Here is a 27,826-nt window from a genome sequence, read left to right on the forward strand (position 1 = left end):
AAGGGTTTCTTGTTGATGCCTAACATCTGGTCCAGAAGCGCTGCGTATGTATACTGTACTTGGGCCTGCATAATTCCTTTGTGCCGAATTGTGTATGGATCAATAGCGTGTAACTGACTGTACTTTTACTTGAATAATACTTTGTGTCCACGTTCCAAGTCTGGAGTCTTTATTTACTGTATAAACTGCGTAAGCAAATTAGCGTCATCCTTAGAAGGTATAGGCAGGATATTAGAAGGTATAGGAAGGAGTGTATAGAGGTTCTAATCCAGTATCGTTATGACGATTATCCATCGGTCCATGTCCCGGGGGTTGGGCATGGGGTTGAAAGTGGCCAAGAAGACCAACCATTTTACTGCCTACTAGTACCAGGACATTCATTTATAGCATTAGATTGAGAACCCCTTTCAATTAAATTTAAATTCTTTTGAGTATGGTCCATGTACGTGTACGGTGTCAAACTACCAAAAAGAAGCAACAAAACAGCTCTTCTAAATAGCACCCTTCAAAAAAAGCCCACCTTCCCTCCATGCAGCAGCCCCACTACCACCTTCTGCCTTTGGCCCCATGTTTCCAGACGGACGATGGCGCAGAAGACAGCAAGGGCTTTGGCACAGTGCCACTGTCTTTGTCATCGCCATAAGCCATCTTTCTGAAGATATCACCAAAAAGATGGCGCTGACAGCAGGTTACAGAGGCAGGGACCCGCTGGCACCAGTAGGTCTATTTTGGGTGCAACTCCATGACCCAACACCCGTGTGCACCGCACACCCTGCACCCATTATAGATACACCCCCTGGGGTCAGCGCGTTTACAGTAGCCAAGATTACAATCAGGAATTATCTACCAGGTTCTAAATAAAAAGACAGGTGTTAACATTTCCAGTGTCCTTGTTGCCTATAGTAAAGAAACATCTTCATTCCAGGAATATACTAAGATGTCACCTCTCTGATGCTTTCTGTTCTCTCTTCCTCAAATTTTCTTCTTCCAGGATCCCCCCAAGATGCTTATAGTTGCTTTTAGCAATCTCCAGAAGTTTCTCCAGTTCTCTCATCTTGTTGTAAGCCCTCACTGCCAGAAAAAAGGCATGACATGTTATACCACTCCAGCTGTTGTGTGACTACAAGTCCCAGCATAACCTGTCACCTGCTGCCCATATAGATAACAACACCTATGTTCCCTTAAATGTAGTATTCTATATGCTAATAATTGTTGTTTGACCTGGTCTTGTATTACTGGTCACCTCAGTGAAAATGCTGATAATGTCATAGTTATAGGTTGTTGAAGTATCGGCCAATCTCCAATAACTATTTACCAGACTAAAGAGACCCAGCACAGACTCTGTTATCTGTCCCTCTGCAGCTGCTTCTCACTCTAGCGGCCGTTCCCCCCGGAAACGATTCGCATGGTGCAGTTACACAGGCAGTTTTTCCTCACTGTATAATGATTATTATATCTCAGCACCATGCAAACGGACGCGTGGACTGACTGACCTGCAGAATCATCTAAAGCAGGCTTGTCCAACCCGCGGCCCGCGGGCCGCATGCGGCCCAGGTCGGCTCGTAATGCGGCCCGCATACCTCTCAAGTGTCCCGGATTCAGCGGGACATTCACGATATGTCCCGCTGTTCCGGGATTGCTCACTGTAGTCCCGGCGCCCCCAGACCACGCCCACACGCTCTCCTTCATTCACTGTGCCGCCAGCGTAATCACCAGTGGCGGGCTGGGCCGGGGGGCAGGGTGCCATGTGCCCCCCGGGCCGCAGCGTCATGCGGGCCGCGGGCCGGTGCAGTCTGTGTCACTGTGACACAGACTGCACCGCGTGTGTAGCGCTGACCAGACGGAGTCCGGTCAGCGCTACACAGCACAAACACACAGCCAGCTTTGTGTTTGCTGTAATCAGCAGCCACTGAGAGTCTGTCAGACACTCAGCGGCTGCCGCTGCTCCCACTGCGGGAGCCATCTTCCGGCTCCCGCAGTGGGTAATGGGAGAGCCGTCGTCATGACGACGTCTCTCCCATAATGCAAAGCGGCCAGAGGAGCCGGTGGAAGCGTCGGGACCAGGAGCGGGAGTTTCAGGTAAGTGTTTTTTTGTGTGTTTTTTTTATTAAGTCTCTCTCTACTAGGGGGGGGATTACTATGGGGACACTACCAAGGGGGGGGGATTACTATGGGGGCACTACCAAGGGGGGGGATTACTATGGGGGCACTACCAATGGGGGGGTTACTGTGGGGGCAGTACCAAGGGGGGGGTTACTGTGGGGGCACTACCAAGGGGGGGATTACTATGGGGGCACTGCCAAGGGGGGGGGATTACTATGGGGGCACTGCCAAGGGGGGGGGTTACTATGGGGGCACTACCAAGGGGGGGGATTACTATGGGGGAACTACCAAGGGGGGGAATACTATGGGGGCACTACCAAGGGGGGGGGGGATTACTATGGGGGCATTACCAAGGGGGGGGGGATTACTATGGGGGCATTACCAAGGTGGGGGGGGATTACTATGGGGGCACTACCAAGGGGGGGGGATTACTATGGGGGCACTACCAAGGGGGGGGATTACTATGGGGGCACTACCAAGGGGGGGGGATTACTATGGGGGCACTACCAAGGGGGGGGGGATTACTATGGGGGCACTACCAAGGGGGGGGGGATTACTATGGGGGCACTACCAAGGGGGGGATTACTATGGGGGCACTACCAGGGGGGGATTTCTATGGTGGCACTACCAGGGGGGGATTACTACTGGGGGCACTACCAGGGGGGTGGATTACTATGGGGGCACTACAAGGGGGGGGACTACTACTACTGGGGGCACTACAAGGGGGGGACTACTACTACGTTACTGTTATTTTATGTGCGGCCCAAACCAAGTTTTCATCTTCTAATGTGGCCCAGGGAAGGTGAAAGGTTGGACACCCCAGATCTAAAGCATGCATTTAATATGAAGAAACACCAATAGCTACACTGGAGAATCAAGAAATAATCAGACCAAAGCTTACATTGCCTTTCCAGTAATTACACAATCAAGTGATACTAAATTATATTTTTATAATTTGTTTTTCTTGTCGGAGCTGAAGGCTTACCCCATCCATTTCTACGCCCTTTGCGGCTTACCTTATATTTTTTAATTCAGAGTGGCGCTACTGTAATCATTTAAGCATTTTTGGTTGCAGTCGCATGTGTGACTATATGCTAATGCTGGTATCAGCCCTTCCCCTGGTGTACAGCCGTGTATCTGTGACTATATGCTAATGCTGGTATCAGCCCTTCCCCTGGTGTACAGCCGTGTGTCTGTGACTATATGCTAATGCTGGTATCAGCCCTTCCCCTGGTGTACAGCCGTGTGTCAGTGACTATATGCTAATGCTGGTACCAGCCCTTCCCCTGGTGTACAGCTGTGTGTCAGTGACTATATGCTAATGCTGGTATCAGCCCTTCCCCTGGTGTACAGCCGTGTGTCTGTGACTATATGCTAATGCTGGTATCAGCCCTTCCCCTGGTGTACAGCCGTGTGTCTGTGACTATATGCTAATGCTGGTATCAGCCCTTCCCCTGGTGTACAGCCGTGTGTCAGTGACTATATGCTAATGCTGGTACCAGCCCTTCCCCTGGTGTACAGCTGTGTGTCAGTGACTATATGCTAATGCTGGTACCAGCCCTTCCCCTGGTGTACAGCCGTGTGTCTGTGACTATATGCTAATGCTGGTATCAGCCCCTCCCCTGGTGTAAAGCCATGTGTCTGTGACTATATACTAATGCTGGTATCAGCCCTTCCCCCGGTGTACAGCTGTGTGTCTGTGACTATATGCTAATGCTGGTATCAGCCCTTCCCCTGGTGTAAAGCCATGTGTCTGTGACTATCTGCTAATGCTGGTATCAGCCCTTCCCCTGGTGTAAAGCCATGTGTCTGTGACTATATACTAATGCTGGTATCAGCCCTTCCCCTGGTGTAAAGCCGTGTGTCTGTGACTATATGCTAATGCTGGTATCAGCCCTTCCCCTGGTGTACAGCCGTGTGTCTGTGACTATATGCTAATGCTGGTATCAGACCTTCCCCTGGTGTACAGCCGTGTGTCTGTGACTATATGCTAATGCTGATATCAGCCCTTCCCCTGGTGTACAGCCGTGCGTCTGTGACTATATGCTAATGCTGGTTTCAGCCCCTCCCCTGGTGTACAGCCGTGTGTCTGTGACTATATGCTAATGCTGGTATCACCCCTTACCCTGGTGTACAGCCGTGCGTCTGTGACTATATGATAATGCTGGTTTCAGCCCCTCCCCTGGTGTACAGCCGTGTGTCTGTGACTATATGCTAATGCTGGTATCAGCCCTTCCCCTGGTGTACAGCCGTGTGTCTATGACTATATGCTAATGCTGATATCAGCCCTTCCCCTGGTGTACAGCCGTGTGTCTGTGACTATATGCTAATGCTGATATCAGCCCTTCCCCTGGTGTACAGCCGTGTGTCTGTGAATATATGCTAATATCAGCCCTTCCCCTGGTGTACAGCCGTGTGTCTGTGAATATATGCTAATGCTAATATCAGCCCTTCCCCTGGTGTACAGCCGTGTGTCTGTGATTATATGCTAATGCTGGTATCAGCTCTTCCCCTGGTGTACAGCTGAGTGTCTGTGACTATATGTTAATGCTATTATCAGCCCTTACCCTGGTGTACAGCCGTGTGTCTGTGACTATATGCTAATGCTGGTATCAGCCCTTCCCCTGGTGTACAGCCGTGTGTCTGTGACTATATACTAATGCTGGTATCAGCCCTTCCCCTGGTGTACAGCTGTGTGTCTGTGACTATATACTAATGCTAGTATCAGCCCCGTGTCTGTGACTATATACTAATGCTGGTATCAGCCCTTCCCCTGGTGTACAGCCGTGTGTCTGTGAATATATGCTAATATCAGCCCTTCCCCTGGTGTACAGCCGTGTGTCTGTGAATATATGCTAATGCTAATATCAGCCCTTCCCCTGGTGTACAGCCGTGTGTCTGTGATTATATGCTAATGCTGGTATCAGCTCTTCCCCTGGTGTACAGCTGAGTGTCTGTGACTATATGTTAATGCTATTATCAGCCCTTCCCCTGGTGTACAGCTCTGTGTCTGTGATTATATGCTAATGCTGGTATCAGCTCTTCCCCTGGTGTACAGCTGAGTGTCTGTGACTATATGCTAATGCTGGTATCAGCCCTTCCCCTGGTGTACAGCCGTGTGTCTGTGACTATATGCTAATGCTGGTATCAGACCTTCCCCTGGTGTACAGCCGTGTGTCTGTGACTATATGCTAATGCTGATATCAGCCCTTCCCCTGGTGTACAGCCGTGCGTCTGTGACTATATGCTAATGCTGGTTTCAGCCCCTCCCCTGGTGTACAGCCGTGTGTCTGTGACTATATGCTAATGCTGGTATCACCCCTTACCCTGGTGTACAGCCGTGCGTCTGTGACTATATGATAATGCTGGTTTCAGCCCCTCCCCTGGTGTACAGCCGTGTGTCTGTGACTATATGCTAATGCTGGTATCAGCCCTTCCCCTGGTGTACAGCCGTGTGTCTATGACTATATGCTAATGCTGATATCAGCCCTTCCCCTGGTGTACAGCCGTGTGTCTGTGACTATATGCTAATGCTGATATCAGCCCTTCCCCTGGTGTACAGCCGTGTGTCTGTGAATATATGCTAATATCAGCCCTTCCCCTGGTGTACAGCCGTGTGTCTGTGAATATATGCTAATGCTAATATCAGCCCTTCCCCTGGTGTACAGCCGTGTGTCTGTGATTATATGCTAATGCTGGTATCAGCTCTTCCCCTGGTGTACAGCTGAGTGTCTGTGACTATATGTTAATGCTATTATCAGCCCTTACCCTGGTGTACAGCCGTGTGTCTGTGACTATATGCTAATGCTGGTATCAGCCCTTCCCCTGGTGTACAGCCGTGTGTCTGTGACTATATACTAATGCTGGTATCAGCCCTTCCCCTGGTGTACAGCTGTGTGTCTGTGACTATATACTAATGCTAGTATCAGCCCCGTGTCTGTGACTATATACTAATGCTGGTATCAGCCCTTCCCCTGGTGTACAGCCGTGTGTCTGTGAATATATGCTAATATCAGCCCTTCCCCTGGTGTACAGCCGTGTGTCTGTGAATATATGCTAATGCTAATATCAGCCCTTCCCCTGGTGTACAGCCGTGTGTCTGTGATTATATGCTAATGCTGGTATCAGCTCTTCCCCTGGTGTACAGCTGAGTGTCTGTGACTATATGTTAATGCTATTATCAGCCCTTCCCCTGGTGTACAGCTCTGTGTCTGTGATTATATGCTAATGCTGGTATCAGCTCTTCCCCTGGTGTACAGCTGAGTGTCTGTGACTATATGCTAATGCTGGTATCAGTCCTTCCCCTGGTGTACAGCCGTGTGTCTGTGACTATATGCTAATGCTGGTATCAGTCCTTCCCCTGGTGTACAGCTGTGTGTCTGTGACTATATGCTAATGCTAATATCAGCCCTTCCCCTGGTGTACAGCCGTGTGTCTGTGACTATATGCTAATGCTGGTATCAGTCCTTCCCCTGGTGTACAGCCGTGTGTCTGTGACTATATACTAATGCTGGTATCAGCCCTTCCCCTGGTGTACAGCTGTGTGTCTGTGACTATATACTAATGCTAGTATCAGCCCCGTGTCTGTGACTATATACTAATGCTGATATCAGCCCTTCCCCTGGTGTACAGCCGTGTGTCTGTGAATATATGCTAATGCTAATATCAGCCCTTCCCCTGGTGTACAGCCGTGTGTCTGTGATTATATGCTAATGCTGGTATCAGCTCTTCCCCTGGTGTACAGCTGAGTGTCTGTGACTATATGTTAATGCTATTATCAGCCCTTCCCCTGGTGTACAGCCGTGTGTCTGTGATTATATGCCAACGCTGGTATCAGCCCTTCCCCTGGTGTACAGCTGAGTGTCTGTGACTATATGTTAATGCTATTATCAGCCCTTCCCCTGGTGTACAGCCGTGTGTCTGTGACTATATGCTAATGCTGGTATCAGTCCTTCCCCTGGTGTACAGCCGTGTGTCTGTGACTATATACTAATGCTGGTATCAGCCCTTCCCCTGGTGTACAGCTGTGTGTCTGTGACTATATACTAATGCTAGTATCAGCCCCGTGTCTGTGACTATATACTAATGCTGGTATCAGCCCTTCCCCTGGTGTACAAGCGTGCGTGTAAATGTGCAAGGACTGTGACACCCACTTTAGACTCAACAATCCTGCTTAGTAGCCGAAACACCAGCCCCATTCTAGACACAGATCTCGGTCATCAGACAGTACATACCGCGTGCCCGCTTCCTCTCAGCATCGCACAGATTTACGTCATCCAGCTGATCAGTGCTTCCTTCCACTCCGTGTCTTTCGAAAAACAATGGATCATCTTCGCTTAATTCTTCATCGGAATCTTCATCCACTCTCCCTCCTAGGAGTTTGACTGCTGCTAGCTGCGCAAACCTGCCACAGACACACACAGCGGGCAACCGTGAGTACAGAATTTCATTTGCAGGTCAGCTATGCCCTGTATACATATGGGATTTATTTTGTTTATCTCTAAAGGTTCAGCAACTCATACGGGCAAAGAGACCAGGATGGTCGGGGAAACGCAGGCGTGCCACTGCATTTGAACGCTGTTGCATGGGCGTGAATAAATTATCCACTGCGATGCCCTATGCAGCCTGAGCTCTCATAGCGTGCGTGGAAGTTAGCAATTTCTGAGTAAGGTCAGACCCTACATTTCACTCAAACCTTCCGCCTGTGAGAGATGACGCAGTGATTGGCACATCTCACGAGCAGGGCCCTCCTTACCTGCTTTTACTTATCTGGCTTAGGAGTCAGTATACTCTCAGTGGCCACATCTATCATCAGACATAAAATAGGGACCACGTGGAAGTCAGTATGCCCTCAGTGGCCACATCTATGGTCAGACATAAAATAGGGACTATGTGGAAGTCAGTATACCCTCAGTGGCCACATCTATGGTCAGACATAAAATAGGGACCATGTGGAAGTCAGTATACCCTCAGTGGCCACATCAATGGTCAGACATAAAATAGGGAGCATGTGGAAGTCAGTGGCCACATCAATGGTCAGACATAAAATAGGGACCATGTGGAAGTCAGTAAACCCTCAGTGGCCACATCTATGGTCAGACATAAAATAGGGACCATGTGGAAATCTGGAAAATGTGATGTCTACAGCACATAATGGATATCATGGATCCTGGGATCTCAGCACAAAGAGCCTATTATTGAGAAGGTAAATGGATAGATAATTATATTACCTTTTAGCTATATCCTTTGGGGTCTCGCCAGCCTCATTGGCAATGTTGTAGTCTGCCCCCATCTCCAGGAGCCACTGTAGGCACTCGATCCGCCCCTGCCCTGCAGCTGGGAGAACCATGCGGGTTACACCAGGACAATCCTTCCATTGTTGTATTTAGCTTTTATTTTATTATTTTTAGTTTCATTTATTTTTTTTTGCAGTCTTATCCACTGTGACGTACAAATAAATGACAAAATTCTCAAGAAAAATAATTAAGAATTACAATTTGTGTCCAAAATTTGAGCAATAGACGGTATTCAGAAACACAGATCTGTCTGGATAATTATTATACGATATAAGACAACAGACATGGCAGTCACGTTGTACATACCTTACCAGTTATACAGGGAAGCCCAGGGGTAGATCGGAAACTTGTACTACTGGTAAACATCATATAAAAAGCATTTCAAAGCTCCAATTGGTAAATTACATATATACAAATAAAGTCACAAACTTAGGGACGATGAGCAAACATTTAATTTATCCAAGAAATTATAGCCCCCATCCAGTGTTACTAGGAAACTATAATAAAAAGGTAGAAACATGCTGAACATACTATAATATTGCTACAAAACAGTAAAAAACAAGATTCTGGGTTACTCACTGTAGAATCAATCCCTCTGAGTCCATCTGGGACTCACTGATGCCGGGATATGAGGGAGGGGCCGAGGAGTAGGCACTAAAAATAATTGACTGACTGAAACTCCCCCTCCCATATATACCCTCCCCTTTCTCTAGCTCTCCGGTTATCTAACTAGCAAAGCCAAAGGAGAAGAGATGAACATGAGAATCCATCACACACATCAGGGAGGCAAGCTCAGTGATTCCCAGATGGACTCAAAGGAATGGATTCTACGGTGAGTAACCCAGAACCTTGTTTCCTGTTTCGTCCAATCTGGGAAGCACTGACGCTGGGACTTCCCCAAGCAAGCCTTAAGAGGGAGGGGGATTACGCACATGCAATGCTGTACACAAAATCTTGTGAGCAAAACTCGCATCTTTAGCCACAAATGTGTGGAACCGATAACATTTGGTAAAATGTGTGTACTGAGGACCAGATGGCCGCCCTGCACAACTGCTCAATCGAGGCACCCTGCCCAGCTGCCCAAGATGCACTCACAGCCTGAGTCGACTGTGCGCGAATGGGATCAGGTACTGACTCGCCCAAGGCTATATAGCTGAGAAGATATTGAAGATATTGTTTTAATAAAAAACTAATGATAAATAGGGAAAAAAAGGCATACAAAACATGCATAATCAGCATATGGAATGAGAGTTAACTTTGTTAACTCTTTTTCTTCTAAGTCCATAGGGCCCACGAGGGACCCACAGACCGAGTAGAATGAGCCTTACCAGAAGTTGTAAGCTTCTGAGATAGTCATACGAAGCTATCTAGCCAATGTTTGTTTATTGGCTGGCCAGCCCTTCTTGTGAAATCCATAGAGCACAAACAATGAGTCGGATTTCCAAAAAGAACTGGTACAGTCCACATAAATCCTGAGGATGCGGACCACATAGAATGAGGCCTCACCTGCTGAGAGTTTTGGTGATAGAAAGGCCGGTACTATAATTTCCTGATTAGTATGGAAACTAGAAACAACCACAGGAAGGAACTCAGGACAAGTACGAAGCACCGCACTGTCCTGGTGAAATATCAGAAAAGGAGGACGACAGGAGAGCACTCCCACTTCTGACACCCTCCTGGCAGATGCAATAGCCAGAAGAAAAAGAGTCTTAGCTGTTAACCACTTAAGTTCCACTGAATCTAGTGGTTCAAATGGAGGACCCTGGAGGGCCCGAGAGACTCTGAAGATCCGAGTACCAATGGCGTCTGGGCCAAGCTGGAGCCACCAGCAGGACATTGCCTCCGCCTTGCTTGAACTTCCGAAAAAACTCAAGGAAGCAGGGAGACTGGAGGAAATAGTTATGCAAACCGGAAGGTCCATTTCACTATCAGAGTATCCACCAGGCTTGCTTCGGCATCTCTTGTTCTGGACCCGTACACTGGTAACTTGTGATTGCGTCAGGAGGCCATGGAGGTCCACCTCTGGGAGACCACATTTGTCCACTAGGAGTTGAAACACTTCTCATGAAGAGACCATTCGCCTGGATGCACGTCGTGAAAGCTGAGGAAGTCTGCTTCCTAATTGAGAACTCCCGGAATGAACACTGCCGAAATGGCCGGGAGATGAGATTCTGCCCATGTCAGAATGCGTGACACTTCTGTCATTGCTACCCGACTTCGAGTGCCTCCTTGATGGTTGAATTAACCCACTGTGGTGGAGTTGTCGGACTGAACCTGCACGGGCTTTCTGTGAAGAATGTGCTTTGCCATCATGAGGGCCCTGTACACAGCCCGAAGTTCCAATATGTTGATGGGCAGGGATGCCTCTACCGTTGTCCACCGGCCCTAAAAGGAGTGTGACCCGGTCACTGCGCCCCATCCTCATAGACTAGCGGCCGTTGTTAGGAGTACCCAGTCTGGGATCCAAAAGAGGCGACCCCCGGTTAGATGAGACGTCAATAGCCACCAAGACAGAGACAGGCGCACTTCAGGAGAGAGTACCATCGTCTGAGCCCTTATACGGTGGGGTAGTCTGTGCCACCTGGAAAGAATCAGCCCCTGCAGGGGCCTGGAATAGAACTGAGCATATTCCGCCATGTCGAATGTGGACACCATGGATCCCAGAACCTGCATCGCCGAGTGGACTGACACCCGCGACTGCAGAGACATCTGTGTACTCGCAGCTGCAGCGTGGAGATCTTCTCTGGCATTAGAAAGTTTCTCTGCTGTTCAGGATCCAGAAGGGATCCTAAATGAACCATCCTCTGTGAGGGAATTAGGGAGGACTTTTTCCAATTGATTAACCACAAGTACGCTTGTAGACAAGCAACTGTCAGTTGCAGGTGGTGGTGAAGCACTTCTGGAGAACTCGCCAATAAGAGGAGGTCGTCCAGATATGGTAGAAGTCAGATACCCGGACTCCGTAGGTGGGCTGCCATAACAGCCATAATTTTGGAAAATACCCTTGGAGCCGTGGATAGGCCAAAGGGCAGCGCCCAAAACTGGAAGTGTCGTTGCAGTATAGCAAATCGCAGATAACGCTGGTGAGAAGGTGTTATGGAACATGTAGGTATGCAACCTGAATGTCCAGTGATACCATGTAATCACCAGGTTCCATAGCCAGTATGATGGAGCATAAAGTTTCCATCCTGTACCTGGGTACCCTGAGGAACTTGTTCAGAGCTTTGAGGTTGAGGATAGGCCGATGAGACCCATTCGGTTTCTGAACCAGAAAGAGAGTAGAATAATAACCAGTCCCTTGTTGAGATTGTACCAGTTCCACTATTACCCCTGCATTCAGCAAGGACTGTGCCTGCTCCTGCTGGCACTAAAAAAATAACTGGAGAGCTAGAGAAACGGGAGGGTATATAATAGAGGGGGAGTTTCAGTCAGTCAATTACTTTTAGTGCCTACTCCTCGGTCCCCCCTCATATCCCAGCGTCAGTGCTTCCCAGATTGGACGAAAGAGGAATAGCCTTATGTTATATAATTATGTGACAATACATAAATACCTATATAAATGAACAGTCAGGGGCCCAACAATGTGTGTGATAATTAGCACACAAGCCCTGATGGGATCTCCAGAACAGAATACAGAAATAAAAGATAATTTCGCTCCAGCGCAGGCCGAATACAGTAACGGCGTGCTCAGGTAGCTGCGACTGAGGTAGACCTGGACGCAGAAGCATGTACACCTGGTGAATCTCCTGCAGGTGCTGGAGGCTTGGTGCCACAAGATGCCATGATGATGACGATTATCAGCAATGCTGTAAGTATGTATCAGCTTCTGATTGGCTGCTTGCGGACTGACCCATCTAACTGGTACTGTATAACTTATATTACATGAAGTCGCGGCTGATTAGTCACATGACTTTGCGGATACTTCCGTCGAAGTGCGGCAAGAAAGAAGATACCCATTTCATTTTTTAAAAAGGAAAACACAATGTTTGTATTTATTTTAATTTGAAGTGCGGCAAGAAAGAAGATACCCATTTCATTTTTTAAAAAGGAAAACACAATGTTTGTATTTATTTTAATTTAAATGTAATTGTAGTTACATTTTTGTGTTTAGTTACATATATTTTACAGCTTTCTGGTCCTGGCCACCTCTTCTGTCATGTCATGTGTTGGGAGCAGGGGTAGCAGCGGAGCTGGCACTGGATGCACTTGGGACTGACAATCTGGCAGAGATACTAGGGAACGTGGTCAAACATTTGGGGGCATGGCGACTCCCTGTTGTGAAAACTGTGGCCCTCTGTACAAGCTGCGCTGCCGGCTATGGTTGCATAGTCGCACTGTCTTGGGGGCTTGGCAACACTTCCTCGGCAGCCTGCCCTGTACAGGCCTGGGCACTATGTACCAACCCATCCCCCCTCCAGCACCTCTGTAAGTAGTTACTATTGGCACTAATGAGTGAAATAAATATATACACACTTACACAAAGAGAGACAACGTTGTAGTATAAAGAAATTCATTTATATGTATATACAAGTGACTATTTGAAATTAATATTTACCTTTATGCAAGGGGGTGGAGCCTTTGTCATCTCGCTCATTAATATTGATGATTCCACTCTCCACCAGTTTTCGAAGTGTCACCAGGTCACCTTTGAAGGCAGCAACATGAGCGGGAAATGCCAAGTCTAACAAAGAAACGCTACAGGTTATTCACATTGCATCAACATGTCCCTGCCAGCGACACACGTGGAGAGCACGTGAAATATACGCCAGAATGCGGCCAATCAATTCACTAGATACCGGCCACTTCATGGCGCAATTCGTGGATGTAGCCGTCTATCCAATCACTAATAACATCATGAAATGAGTCTCTGGTTTCTATAGGCTGCAGTTTCATGCATATTGGTCCGAGATACAAAATGGCTGTGTCCACAAACGTGCCAGAGTTATGACGCTGGTTCCAAGTGAGGTAGATTGTTTATTTTACGGAGGCACAGCGGAGGTGATAGGGGTGAGTAGGGTGGGGGAGGCTCAGGGGAACAGGAACAGGTACTAGCCCTATAGAGAACCAATCCACATATCGAATTGGTGTTCTCTTATTAAAGCTCTTATTGGCTACAGTCAGATTATAGCCCCACCCACTACTAGTTAGACATTCAAAAGCAGAGTAATAAAAATAAGACACTCACACCCTAGAATACCTTAAAACCAATAAAGCTAATTGCACCCCTTATACTTGCATAGCTTCCAAATGGCTTAGACTGTGATGACTGCCTCCTAGGCCCAATTACCTGGCTGCAAAGAGACCCCTCAATCATCCCTTGGTTAGTTTAACCCAATGGTCAAACCAGACACAGTTCCAAAACACATTAAATAGGTTATAGATGTACTCACTCTCGTGTTCCTCTGGATGGTCCCGCTCATATTCCACCCCATCTATGTACTGGACAATCCTCTCCTTATAAAACTTCCGCGCCAGGTCCTTTGAATTGTCCCCGTTACTGTTCCTAGCTTCTAACGCCTGCGTGGTACTGGGGACTTTACTAAGCAGAAATTTTAAGCAGTGCAGGTGACCCTCCATGGCAGCTAAATGCACTGTAAAGAGAAAGAAAATATAATATAAAAAACAAGATGTACTGAGCGTATGAGTCTTCTGCTAAATTCTATATATTTGTATAATAAAACACACTGTGGTGGCACATTCCATGTTTAATCACATAAGATGCATGCTGCCAGCCATGATTACTGAATTAATGGCACATGTGGCTGGGGCTGTGTTGAGGTAAGTGTAGGGTATTGGAGTATCAAATGCCTACAGTACTTTGTACAAAAGCCATAAAACAGACACCTTATTTACTTGAGCTACTGCTGTCTCTTTACTAAAGATAGTTAAAGCCATAATTTTGTACAGGGCAAAAAGCTCAACCTGCAAAGGACATGATGTCAGTTAGTTTGCTGCGACAGCTTTGGCCCTGTCCCTAAATGTAGATTAACCAATCCATGTGCAGCAGTTCTGCAGAGCAAGACATTAAACTTGCTATTAACTCTATGCAGCTTGAAAGACAGCGAAACACCTGCAACCTGCCATAAAGAGGGGGAGTTACAAAGAATGGTGTGCAGTCATTATATGACAACCCCCGGGGTTGGGGGTAGGGTTCGGGTTAGGCACTAAGGGGGGAGGGTTAGGTTTAGGGTATGTGGAGGGAGAGGATAGGGTTAGGTACCAAAGCGGGAGGGTTAGGGGAGGGAGAGGGGGAGGGTTAGCATACTGAACAACAAGTGTCGGTATGTTAACCCTGTCGGGATCCCGGCGTCGGGCCTCTGCCCGCCAGGATTCTGACTGTCTGTATTTTCATACCGATCCCATTTCCTGTAAATATCAGTGAGTTTGCATCAATACCTGGAGAGTTCCCATTCTGATCAACAACTTCCACAGAGGCCCCCCACCTCACCAGGAGCTGTAAGCAGCCAAGCCGGCCATGAAATGCTGCGTAATGCACAGGCGCCCAGCCATTGGCATCCATGCTGCTGGTGTCCTATCAGAGATAAGTATTGTATATAAGTAATGTATAAACGTAAACCTGCCCCCGCAAATCATCATTAAAGTAACCCCTTACTCAGATATCATCTCTACCCCAGATACTGCTTACATGTAATCACCAATAAGCTACACCATGCTTACCACTCCGCTACGAAGTATAGTTTGCAAAGTGAAGGAATGTCCATGGGCCGCGGCCAGGTGCGCAGGGCAGCACTGACGGTCATCTTTAGCGGATAAGTTTGCTCCGCTGAGGATCAGGGCCTGTGAATGATAACCACTATGATGTTGGTTGGATTACTAATGGGTAAGTGCCTAAAGTGTACAATATGAAGCACTACTGGAGACAACAGCCATCTTTGTGTGCACATTTGACTTCATATTAGGTGCACATTCTGGAGCATGACCGCAGCACTCTCCTGCTTCAAAATGATGCAAGATAAAGAAACACCCATCTGCTAACATGGAAACATGAAACAATGCAGAGCGCTGAATGATCAGAGACTCCGCTTTGTATTTAAACCACTGCATAAATTAACGCAATACAGATCACTCGGACACTTTGTCCCATTTTAATTGATTAGCTCTGTCCGCATAAATATAAAGAATTTTGACATCTTTACACAACTTAGGGCCTGATTCAGAGATGTGCGCTATAGATGTTTTCGCAGTTGAGCGATTATGAACCGTCTACACATGTGCAAGGTACATTTCCATAGTCGCTCGCAGTGACTATTTATTCGCAGTGTGATTAACAGTCAGGGAGAATTTTGGGGTAGTGGCGGCAATCGTTTCGGGGAGGGGCGGTTCTCATCCAGCGACTGCAAGCCCTTACGCAAAGAATATGTCACCGGAGTCTCAGTTCCCATAGCCATAGACTCACTCAGGACTGCTCATATCGGATGATCTGCAACAGATGCTGCGACTGTTTACGCAGATGCTTGGATTTACAAAACCGCAGGTAGGCGTTTCATTACATCTCTACGGCGGCTGCGACTTATTTTCACATTGCAGCAGCGGCCGCATTAGCATACGATTCTGACTCAGGCTCTTAGGGGGAATATTTACTAAAGGGAGAGTTTTTAGAAGTGGAGATGTTGCCCATAGCAACCAATCAGATTCTAGCTATTATTATCTAGAAGGTGCTAGATAAATGTTAAGTAGTATCTGATTGGTTGCTATGAGCAACATCTCCATTTTTAAAAAACCACACTTTAGTAAATATACCCCTTAGTCCTTGTTTATATACGTAATTCAATGCTGAATTACATACTACAATGTATGGGTAATGTAGGAAAGATTTATTTAATTCCACAATGATGTCCCAGCTAAATCTCATATGTAATTATCCCTTACACACCCTGCTACCTGCTTGGGAGAAAATTATGTATGTGTTTAACAAAGTATAAAATTGCGGTTATTACAGAGGTATTGTTCAGCGCAGTAATAGCTATATATTAATGGCATAAATGTGGCTATATTTGTATGTAGTAGTTTGGTTGAAACATGGACAGGCCAGGCTGGTGCATTAACGTAACAAAGTAGGCGCATGTTATCCACAGAACAAAGCTATTGTGTGAAAAAGTGGCTCAGCAAGCAGAACATTTCAGGTCGGGATAAAGCAGCCCCATCACCAATAATTACAATCCAATACCACGATCACACTTTACTTTCCCCAATGTAATGATTCTCGATACACGATTGATCACCAAAATCCAACTTGATGGAAATCCTAATTAGCTGATTCCGATCGTTTAGTGGTCGGAATCGGCGATCAGTGAACCCCATGCGTTGTCGATTTTTTACAAAAATAACGTGGGAAGTGGTGGTGTATGGACTGCTTAAAACGCGGTTTAGCTGCCATAAATGCGATAACCTGATAAAAAAAAAATAATCACAATTTTAAGTTATCATTTAAAAAGTTACTGAAAATCATATACTGTGGTTTTGCTTTGAGACTATATAATAAGTATAATAGATCAATATATTAATTTAAGAAAGTCTTTTGTCATGTGAATACTAGCTCAGTATTTCTGCATTTGATAACAATTACCTTAATTTAGTATGTACATTTGGTTTTATAAGCATCATATTATCATTAGCTATTATATAATACTGCTAATCATGCATCTAGCAGCTGCGCACTAGAGAGCTGCTGTGAGCCCCCCTCCCCCCTCCCTAGCTCTCACTGGCTGCCTGCTAGACACAGCCTCACTTCTTCCCCTGTCACAGCCAGCGCTGTCAGCGCCTGGAGCCAACGCAATAAGATAGGCGGAGGAGGAGGAGAGATGAAAAATAGAGAGGAATGAGGAGGGGGTCACAGATGAAACAGAGAAGTGGACATGGACCGAGATTTTGAAAAAATAAAAAATAAGACGGGGGGGGGATGAGAGAAATAGACTTGGGACAGAGATAGGAAGGTGAGGGAACACATTTATCAGCAGCTGGAGCCCTCCAACCACAACACCTTTCCCCCGGAAATCCCTCTCACACTGTCAAATAGGAGGGGGTGGTGGACAGAGATCAGAGAGAGTAGATGGGATGGAGGGGGACAGAGATCAGAGAGAGTAGTTGGGATGGAGGGGGACAGAGATCAGAGAGAGTAGATGGGATGGAGGGGGACAGAGATCAGAGAGAGTAGATGGGATGGAGGGGGACAGAGATGAGAAAGATGGGCAGTGACACTTTTTATGTTTGTTTATTATTCATGTATTTTTTTGGGGGGGGGTAAGCGTTGGGTGTGGGGCCCCCTGAGCTGCTCTGGCTGGGCCTCTTAAGGGCATCACCACTTAATACACAGTCACTTTTTATATCACCTTTATTACTATTTCCAACACTTATTAGCTAGCTTCACACACCTGATACTTTATAACACTTCACTGTCACTTTCGTGTGATGTCCTGGGGAGATCTCTGGCTGGGCTGTGTATTGGGGTGCCATGCGCCCCAGATGTGAACCCCAGAGTGTTAGGGACCTGCTTGATGAGGTGACCTGGACGCTGGTGGGCAGTATCATTGGCCAACAATATGCTAACTACCTCTGAAGTTATATTTTATTACAAAATACATTTAAATGTGAACAGTAATGATCGCATAGTGCAAATGCAATTTCTTTACTTTAAAATCTCAGCATGATAGCACCTTTCATTACTATTAGGGTGTGCAGTCCAGACCCCCTCTCCATACAGTGACAGTGAGGGACAGAGGGGGGGGACATAGATGAAAGAGACATGGAAAGGGCATGAGGCTGGAGAGACACAGGAGAAACATGATTTGTAGAGACACGGGAGCATGAGGCTGGAGAGACACAGGAGATCCATGATTTGTAGAGACACGGGAGCATGAGGCTGGAGAGACACAGGAGATCCATGATTTGTAGAGACACAGGGGGGCATGAGGCTGGAGACACACAGGAGAAGCATGATTTGGAGAGACAGGGGGGCATGAGGCTGGAGAGCCACAGGAGAAGCATGATTTGGAGAGACAGGGGGGCATGAGGCTGGAGGGCCACAGGAGAAGCATGATTTGGAGAGACAGGGGGGCATGAGGCTGGAGGGCCACAGGAGAAGCATGATTTGAAGAGGCACAGGGGGGCATGAGGCTGGAGAGATACAGTGAGGACTTGAGGCTATGGAGAACCTTGAAAAATGGGTCTGGAAAGACACACAGGGGCTGAGGTTATATGGCAGCCACACTAGCAAGCAACCAGGGTGAAGGATGGGTTAAAAATACTAGATAAACATAAAAGAATAAAGTGACCAGCATTGGATTAGGGTCAGAGCACCTTTATGTTATCACCTAACATCCCCTGTGCTATAGGCTGACTCCGTACCTGCATGCATGCATCTTGGCCTCTGATAGCAGACAAATGAGCGGCCGTCCATCCTTTTGTTGTTACACCAGTGATGTCTGCTCCGTGCCACAGTAGCCAATGAAGACACTAAAAAGTAAAGCCCATAGAACCTTAGCAGGGATATACTCTATATACATTAGGAGCAGTGCAATATCTCCTGTATTATAACAAATAACAATCTTCCTACTGTACATAATACGGTAATGAGGACCATTTACACTGAGCAGGGGCAGGCTACAAAATCCCAGACTGCCCATATGTGGCGTCACGGAGCCTACGTGTTAGCGTCCCATTGCTGCATTCAACATTACATCTAGGCATGAACGCTAAAGGTGAGTACACACTAGACGACGTGTATACATAGGGATCCGATGGGCGACCCTCCCGACAAGGGGCCGACCTACTGGGCTGCCGGTACACACTAGGCGATCCGGTGCCCGACCGCACGATATGGCGGCCCGATTTCTAGCCGTATGATTTAAATGATAAAGGGAAAAGCCTGGGTAATGTATTAATTTTCAGGTTCTCAAAGACGGTGATGATTAGCAGTTTTGACCAATGAATTTAAAACGGCAACTGTGATGAATGCTAAACAACCCCAATTCAGGATTTATTACAGTTGCCATTTTTAAAGCCATCGGTCAAAGTCACCGATCATCATCGGCTTTTTCAAGGACGTTAATCTGAATCTAGACTCTCATCAGTGGTGACATGTGAGCGCTTACTTCCAGACTCCCCGAGTGCGCAGCCCAGTGCAGGGGTGTAAATTTGTGGACGGGATCCACCTCATTAACGTGTGTCCCTTTCTTCACGATCACGGCCAGCTGTTCAACATCTCCGCATTTCACTGCTTCATGAATGCTGCTGTAACTTCTCTTCTTCTGGATCAAAGCTGAAGATATGATTAATCATTTGTATACTTAAAAGATACATTGAAACCCATCCCTAGAAGTTGTACTGGGATATTCTTACTGAGCAAAATAAAGTTACCGCCATAACTGAGGAGTTTTAGGCCCGTATTCAATTCCATTATTGGCGACGTAATTTTCGCCGGTTTCAATTATCCCCGTATTTTCGCCAGTGCAAAAAGTCTTTGTTAAAAAGACGGGGATAATTTTTCTACACACAATAGGTGGCGAAAAAAAGTGCAGACTTGGGGTTTAGGGGTGCAGGCTTAAAGAAAATAGCCAGCACCCCCGGGAAAGTCCCCTAAAAGTAATGTGTATCAAAAAAAGTAAAATATAAAAAAATAAATCGGGACACCCCAAAAAAATAAGTTTAATTTTTGGGGTAAAAAAAAAAATAATAAAAATATCGAGGACAAAATCCTAAACGAGATTGATTCCAGAGGGTTTTCCAAATATGCGGCAGGTGTTTTCTTCATTGCGGGTGGTAGCGGCAGGTGCATTTTTGAAGATTTTTAAAAAATCATTTTAGGGCCTTAAAAATATGCTTGCACCCCTTTTCCTGTACTCCAAATTTGATGAGAGTAGTTATTTTTCCCCCAAAAAATTGCTAAATACTATTCTTCATCACCTTCTTCAAAGCCGCATTTATGCATCTGCCGCAGCTATTTAAAAGCCCAACTTCCTTTCAGCAGCCAAAAACAAGGGTACCCATAGTGATCCCCATGTCAGGACATCTTTTGGGGGGTTCAAGGATGATTTCCCAAAAATTGACAGGACTTTTCGCCTGTTCCAGTTTCGCCGGGTCCCGTTTTAGTGTCCTAAGAAAATGAATACCGGGATAAGCGGGCGCGCACGCGATACCTTTCCACCTGGAAAACAGGCAAAGGAGGCGAAAAGTCTGGCAGGCGAAAAGTCTGGACTTTTCGCCTTAAATTTAATACGGGCCTTAGTTAACATGCCATCGCTTGGGAACACAGAGCAGGGTTTGATAGTTTCAGTGATACACGTCTGACAAAGCCATTGGTGGAACCACCCCCTCCCCTCCCCAACTACAAAACGGGGCGAGCTGTCGATCAACATCGACAGCCACCCCATTTTGTTGCGAGCCCCGGAATGCGTGATTTCTCACTCGCTACGGGGCTTGCGCGTGCGTATTGGCCCACCATCGACCCGCTTGCGAGCACAGGGTCTGAATCAGGGCCACAGTGCGGCTGCAATAGTGTCCACCTATGAATGGAACCCATTGCCTCTGTCACACATGGAAATCACCAATATTGACGGAACAGTAATGGGTAAGTGCCAGTTTAACTGAACTGACTCCAAAGAATGCAGGAGGGGCTCATTCAAATAAATAACATGCATGCAACTCATATGTACAGAAAATCAGAACACCCTGCGTCTCTCTAGCTGTGGTGGGAGCCGGGACTATAAGTCCCAGCACCATGATCTACCTGCTGCTGCATGCTGTGACCTGTAGTTCAACAGCAGCGGGAAATGGGTTGATCCATTGTTGCACATGCGTTATATGTATGATACATGTATGACAGGGAAACCAGCAGGCTGACACTCACCGTCCCCCGAAGCCGCCGCCGGCATGTTCACTGCTCCCTGTATATTGTGCTGTTTAGCCGTTGCCATGAAGACTGCTGCCGGCGTGACCACGTGACGAACATGTTAGCGCGGCCGCCATGTTTGACACTGGAACTTGCCAGTATAAGCCCTGCAGGTAGGGGATCAGGTGTGCATTATTATCATACACTTCTATACTGAGTAGGTGGCATGTACCCTCAGCACCCTGCTCTGGGACGGAGAGTAGCCAGTGATGTGCGATACTAGATATGGATTTCCAGCTGCTGTTTGGAAAGTGCAAGCTCTTAGTCGGTAAGGACTGCTGAGATTTGTAGTCATCTCTTGCTGTAAACTTTTTTTTTTTTTTTTCGTTCTTAGGCATGTTTTCCTATGTCTTCACATATGCGCTACTACCCCCATTGACCCAAAGCAGCAAATGTAATTTTGTAAAACGTATGTATTGTGCCAGTTATTAAAATGTCCCTGAATTTTCCGACCCTCTATCCTGTCCCATATTATCAACTAGAATACAGAAATGCCTGCTCTTGATTTCCCCACTTCAGTATCATTGGCTAAATTAGCTAAATAATGAATATAGATATATTTGTATTAATAATGCCCAGGTTGCTACGAAAGGTAAAGAAATGGAAAGTACTGGATCAAACGGTCATGTTGGAAGGTTCCAATTTGTTTTATTATTATTGGCACGGTGAATGGAAGCGCTCTCCAACTGCAGTGTGCCGATAAATAGCAATACGAGTGTGATTATAATGAAGAGTCTGCCAAGTATGCAATTCTGCTGCACTAGGCTCCGGCCTATATGGATCTTCCACAGATAAAGGGGTCTATTTACTAAGCCGTGTTAGTAGATAAAGTGAATGGTGATAAGGTACCAGCTAATCAGCTCCTAACTGCTATTTTTCAAACACAGCCTGTGAGATGGCAGTTAGGAGCTGACTGGCTGGTAACTTATCATCATTCACTTTAGCTCCTAACACAGCTTAGTAAATAGACCCCCAAAGTCTGGGATGTGTCTAATATTTTGAATTAGCACATTCGCCTTCATAGCCCCCAGCTGTCCCGATTTGAGGGCTCTGGGCCTGATTTACGCACACGCAATCCGCCGATTGTTGCATAAGCATCGCAGTGCGCGTGTGCGAAGACTCCACTGTGATTGGGATTGTGATCGCAGTGACTACGCAGACCCATCGCAGAGTGGTTGACAGGAAGTATCGTTTGGGGGTGGTGACGGGGGGGTGGTCGGCGAAACGCAGGCGTGCCAGCGTGTTTGAATTGGCATGCATAAATTATCCACTGCGATGCCCTATGCAGCCTGAGTACTCACAGCCAGCGACGAGGTCAGAGTAAGGTCAGGGCTTGTGCAAGTGTGCGTGAGGCTGCGATGGTAGTCGATGTTACCCATGGTTTCGCAGTCTTGCTAAGTATTATGGATGCGTGTAAGGTAAGGTGGGCGTCCTTATGTTGTGCTGCGACGGCATAGCGATCACAGAGGATTAGCATATGATCGTAGTGAGACTGCGTGCATAATCTATTTTGCAATCGCAGTTGCGAGGCGTACTGAATCAGGCCCTCTATCGTGCTGTCCTGCTTGTGGGCATCTTGTGAAACCAGCCTCTCAGACAGCTGGGAAGTGTGTCCTGTACATTGCTGCTCTGCATAGCTGCTTACAGTATAGTAACAGTGCAAATTACATTGGTTGGTGGATCGGTTCAAACTCCGCTTCGCTATGTTTTGTCGACATTCATGTCGGAATTCATAGTGTCAACATGGTTCTAACGTTGACATATTTAGCGTGTCGACACAAATAAAACATTGAAATGTCGACAAAACAGTGGATGCTGGCAGTGCGACTATCACTTACCGCCTTTCAACTGCTGCATCTGTGTCTGCTAGGCCCAGCAGTGTCAGGTGATGAGCATTTCTGGCTGTGTCAGGTGATCCATCGGTTACGGCGGTGAGTACGCTAACCCTCCCCCACGCAGCTTAACCCTATGTTGGCATTCTGAATGTCAGTTCGCTTGTTAACATTTCATTGTGAACATGTCAACATACTGTAGATGACGACATATTCCATGTCAACATTATGACTGTTGACATGGTGACTGCATCCTATCTTCCCTAAATGTAATTCCTCATTTTATCCTGGTGGTCCATGGGCCTGATCATAGGCAAACGCAGGGGGGGGTTCCGTCTGCCTGGAAACCCCCCTCCCCAGCCCCACACCATGACCACAATAGAAATAGTAATGTAATAGAATTTTACTAGTGATGCATGTTCTTCACAGTAGCACAAATGAAATAATTAGCACCACTTGTGGATCTTTTAACATGTATCAGCCAGTAATAAATAACCGGTGCACCAACTAGGAAATCTGGAAAACATTCACTGTTAGGGATGTGCTGCTATAGAGCCCAATATGTACATATATGTCCAGGGCAGTGCTAGGTTCCTCTGCTGCTCCCCCAGACTCCCGGACTTGCTCCCATGCTCTGGAATGGAGCCCACATCTAGAATAAAAACATTCTGCTCAGGCAGGATGGCCCTACTGCCTCATTTAATAGCTTACTGTGATCACTTGTCCTCTATATGCTGGAATTATGACACACAATATACTTTGTATGACGCATATTAAGCTGGTTAAGTGCTAATTCTACCCTCTTCATGGACTGGCCACACTCACTCTAAAATCCAGCATTTGGAAACCCCCCACTTCTGAGAGGTAATCTCGCTCACACTGCTGTCCTCAGCCCCCTGTAGTAACAGTCATTTTATTCTTTAAAAATAATGCGATTTATCTCCCATCTTTCCTACTGTTTCTTTTAAGCCGGGTATAACCATGAACAACTATGGGGGATCAGAGTTGTACGCTGATCACATCACTGCTGCGTCTTTTCTACGCAGGAGGCATCTAAAGAAAAAATAGGTTTCTCTTGCCGGCATCGCAGATCCAATTGCTGTGTCCAAAGATATAACATGGAATCACCATCACAACCATTGCAGCTCAAAATGGCCACCAGAACTCCTCTGTGACGCACCCCCCCAAATTGCGACTTCGGGGGGCATTGTGTGCAACAACGCAGTGCACCCTGTGTCACCCCCTGCGCTCATTACGACAGCATAGGTAAGTGCAGCTAAGCCCCGATCATCCTGAGGATGCTCCGTGCAGCTGTAAAAGGGATATGCAATAAGTTTCTAGATGTGCAGTGCATACGTAGGTAGAGTAGACGCAATCTGACTTTCTGGTTGTGAACCTTAATCTCTGACAACATTTCAGGGCACAGAACTGTACATAAGCAGCACTGCACACCAAGGAAGTCAGCTTGTCCACTTCCTTCACACACTTGTTATGGAGCTCAACAGAGGTCAATGGAGAGCCATGATCTTCTACGACTACAAAAGTGGTCTGCGACAGCAGGAGTGTTTTGACCAACTGCGAGCTGCTTCGGAGAGGAAGCACCGTCCCGAACCAGTGTTTGAGTGGTTTGCAGAGTTTCGGCGTGGGAGACTGTCCCTGGAAGACTAGGAGCGCCGCGGCTGACCTGTGTCCGCAATCACTGAGGATAATATTGATGCCGTGCGGGCCATAGTTGAGGTGGATGCCAGGGTGATTGTAGCCCAGTTAGAAAAGGAGATTCTATACACTCGATACGCCACGAAAAGCTTGGCCTGAGCAAGGTTTCTGCATGCTGGGTACCCCATCTGCTGACTGGCGAGCAGAAGGAGGCTCAGGTGACTTGGTGCCACAACATGCTGGCCAGGTTTGATGTCGGGCGCTCAAATGCTGAGAGATCATCAGTGGCGATGAATCCTGGATCAACCCCGAGACTGTCAGGTTGTGGCCTAGGATCGGCCATTACTCACCACAGTGCCGGTTTCCACTGACCTCTCGATCGGTCAGACGCCAGGTGCGGCGGCGAGTGACGTGCTGAGCATTAGGCCTGGGGTCTGCTAGGACATCCATGTGTTGCTCTGTGATTTGGCTCCTGCGGTTACCGTCATGAACGCAGCCATGACAGTCTAAATCACCTGATTAGCCCTTCACCCAATGGTGGCATTGGTTGCGCTCTGAATAGGGGCCATCCTTCTTCATTTGTAGAGCGGCCTCCTGGCCGCTCGTATAGCTGTGGGTGACCACCCACAGCTATAGTGAGCGGCCAAAAAGACCATCGCGACCATCGGTCTTGCGACGAGACCCTTGTGGTAGGGTCTCGCGGCCGCAAGCCCTGGAGTGCTTTTGGTTCTTTTGATGTCAGTGGGGCCGGCCCCAGACGGTAGGCGTTCCCATGGGAATGCCTCCGTCTGGCCAGCCACGCCCACCAAAGGGGGCGTGCTGTCACTCACCATCGACAGCACGCCCCTTTGTAGCGAGACCCATAGCGACGGCTTGCACGTCGCTATCCGGGTCTCGCGCATGTGCACGACGGAGCCGGGTCCGTCGCGCGCATGCACCATGGGCCAACATCGACCCGCTCGCAAGCGCTCAGCGCTCGCGAGCGGGTCTGAATTAGGCTCTCAATACGTTATCCGAGTACTGACTCCTAGTGCCTTTATCCTGTGCTTTACCTGTGATTGTGTTCCTCTGTTTCCCACTTGTGCTGGATACCTGACCAAAGAGCTGCGACCTGCCTGCTGGGTGCAGCTTGAACCCAAAGCCCGATTGGAGGGGTCACTGGTGAACAGCTCCCAGTAGGTTAGACTCCGCGCCTTTGGTCAGGTCTCGCCAACATCCAGTACTTGTGGAGGAGGACATACATCCAGGCCCCTCGCCTCCGGTTCCTTTCCTAACATGGGACCTCAACTTCTAATCCTCTAGCACAAGATCTCCTTAGCCCGAACGTGACAGAGACCAAACAACCCAGTGGATCCCAGTTGGAGGTGTGCCACCACAGAAGTTCCGACGTGAGTGCAGTTTGGCCAAGCAGATGGTGGCTGTTATTGTGGCCAAGACTGGTAGTGTAGCTACCGTACCACTCGTGCAGCAGTGCACTGTCACTGGGGACTGGTATGCCAACTAATGCCTGTCGCAAATGCTGGAAGCGATTTCCGGATGCCATCCAAAAACTTGCGCTCGTGGTGCCCTTCTCCTACACGACAATGCAACCGCCCACAAGTCAAGTACAGTGGTGGATTTTCTAGCTCGTGAACGCATCCAGGAACTTGGTCATCCGCTGAACAGTCCAGACCTGGCCCCCTGCGCCTTCTTTGTGTTCCCACAAATCAAGGGAAAGTTGCGTGGGATCTGTGTTGTCACCGGAAGCTGCAGATACCTTCATCCAGCATGTAGAAGATATACCTGTTTCAGACTGGTCCACCAAATGGTTGGAGAGCATGCAACTTTGCATAGACAGCTCTGGCGAATACTTTGAAAAAAGTTAACTTTGTTTGTAAATATAATACTTTTCTACTTCATGGTCCATAGGGGGTCCACAGGGTTGACCTTGGGGTATAGCTGGATCTGGATCCACCGGCACCACGCAGTTAAAGCTTTTACTGCTCCCGGGATGCACTTGGGTCCATCTTCCTCTTTACCCCGCCCCTGAGCCACAGGCACCTCAGTTTTAGTTGGTGCCCGGCCGGAGTCGGGTCACCTTGCGCAGGGGGGCTGCAGGAGCAGCCCCTAAGCTTATATTTTTTCAAGAAAAGAAGAGTTTTATTTTTCATTCTTCAGAGCGGCAGAACAGACTGTCCATTAGGACGTCCACACTGCCGCTCCTTCACCCCGCTGGCGCTGCGACGCCAGTACAGCTCTGTGGATCGCTTCGGGACCCCGGAGTCTGTATTAGCAGGGCTCCGGGACCTCCCATGACTGCAGCCGGATCGCCGGGGACAGGTAAGCCGCGAGCAGCACTAATTTGCGTTGCTCGCAGGTAAATGCAGTCTTTACCCGCTGGTCTCTGGGACAGACCGGCGGTGCTTGAAGCGGCGGCGGGCTTCCCCTCTCCAGGCATACCCCGCGCGTCCGCTAGACCACCAGGGAGTAATGGCTCAAGGGGAACCAGCGTCCCTGGGGTTAATCACTAGCCAGGAGAGAGAGCCTTCCCTGGTTTAGCGGCTCCTCCCCTCAGCTCAGCGCGCCTTTTCTCACGTGTACTGGCGACGCTGAGCTGCACTCCTCATGCGGCCACTCCTCCTCTGAGGTCTCCGGTGGCCATCTTCTACTGGCAGCATCACAGATCTCCCAGGCGGTGCGTGGACCGGTCCCCTTGTGTACCTCTCCCCTGCAAAAGGACAGAGGGCCTGAATTAGAGCCGCTGGTAAGCGGCCGCTCGTTCGCTATGAGCGATGTTTGCACAACTGCACATGCGTATGGGTCATAATGCACATGCGCAAACCAGTCATTGCGGTCGGAAATCGTGCGCTCGCAAAACAGCGAGGGGCTGCTAATTTGATTGACAGAATGAGGCGCTTGTGGGTGGTAACAGGGGAAGGTGCTTGAAAACGGGGGAGTGGAGATCCGAACGCAGGCGTGCCTAACGGTAAAAAGGGCGTTTAATGGGAGTGCATAATTAGTAAAGGAGCATCACTTTCAATGTACCCGATTAA

At 47.8% G+C, this 27,826-nt stretch overlaps 1 protein-coding gene across 2 annotated transcripts in view; it reads right to left on the minus strand.

Annotated features, from left to right (window-relative positions):
- Nucleotides 1-22,115, minus strand: part of ANKRD42 (ankyrin repeat domain 42) — a 39,347-nt gene extending 17,232 nt beyond the window's left edge. For both annotated transcript variants that reach the window (XM_088479806.1, XM_088479807.1), the window contains exons 1-10: nt 21,265-22,115; nt 19,511-19,677; nt 18,765-18,872; nt 15,078-15,197; nt 14,796-14,931; nt 13,790-13,990; nt 12,955-13,080; nt 8,334-8,439; nt 7,338-7,507; nt 945-1,071 (exon numbers count right to left, since the gene is read on the minus strand). In XM_088479806.1, coding sequence (XP_088335932.1) covers nt 945-1,071; nt 7,338-7,507; nt 8,334-8,439; nt 12,955-13,080; nt 13,790-13,990; nt 14,796-14,931; nt 15,078-15,197; nt 18,765-18,872; nt 19,511-19,677; nt 21,265-21,331 — 1,328 coding nt within the window. In that variant the 5' untranslated portion in view covers nt 21,332-22,115. The remainder of the gene's footprint in view (nt 1-944; nt 1,072-7,337; nt 7,508-8,333; nt 8,440-12,954; nt 13,081-13,789; nt 13,991-14,795; nt 14,932-15,077; nt 15,198-18,764; nt 18,873-19,510; nt 19,678-21,264) is intronic.
- Nucleotides 22,116-27,826: the final 5,711 nt, after the last annotated feature.

The sequence above is a fragment of the Taudactylus pleione genome, unplaced genomic scaffold (genome assembly GCF_031769625.1).
Source record: "Taudactylus pleione unplaced genomic scaffold, aTauple2 ptg000245l, whole genome shotgun sequence".
In the NCBI taxonomy this organism is placed as follows: domain Eukaryota; kingdom Metazoa; phylum Chordata; class Amphibia; order Anura; family Myobatrachidae; genus Taudactylus; species Taudactylus pleione.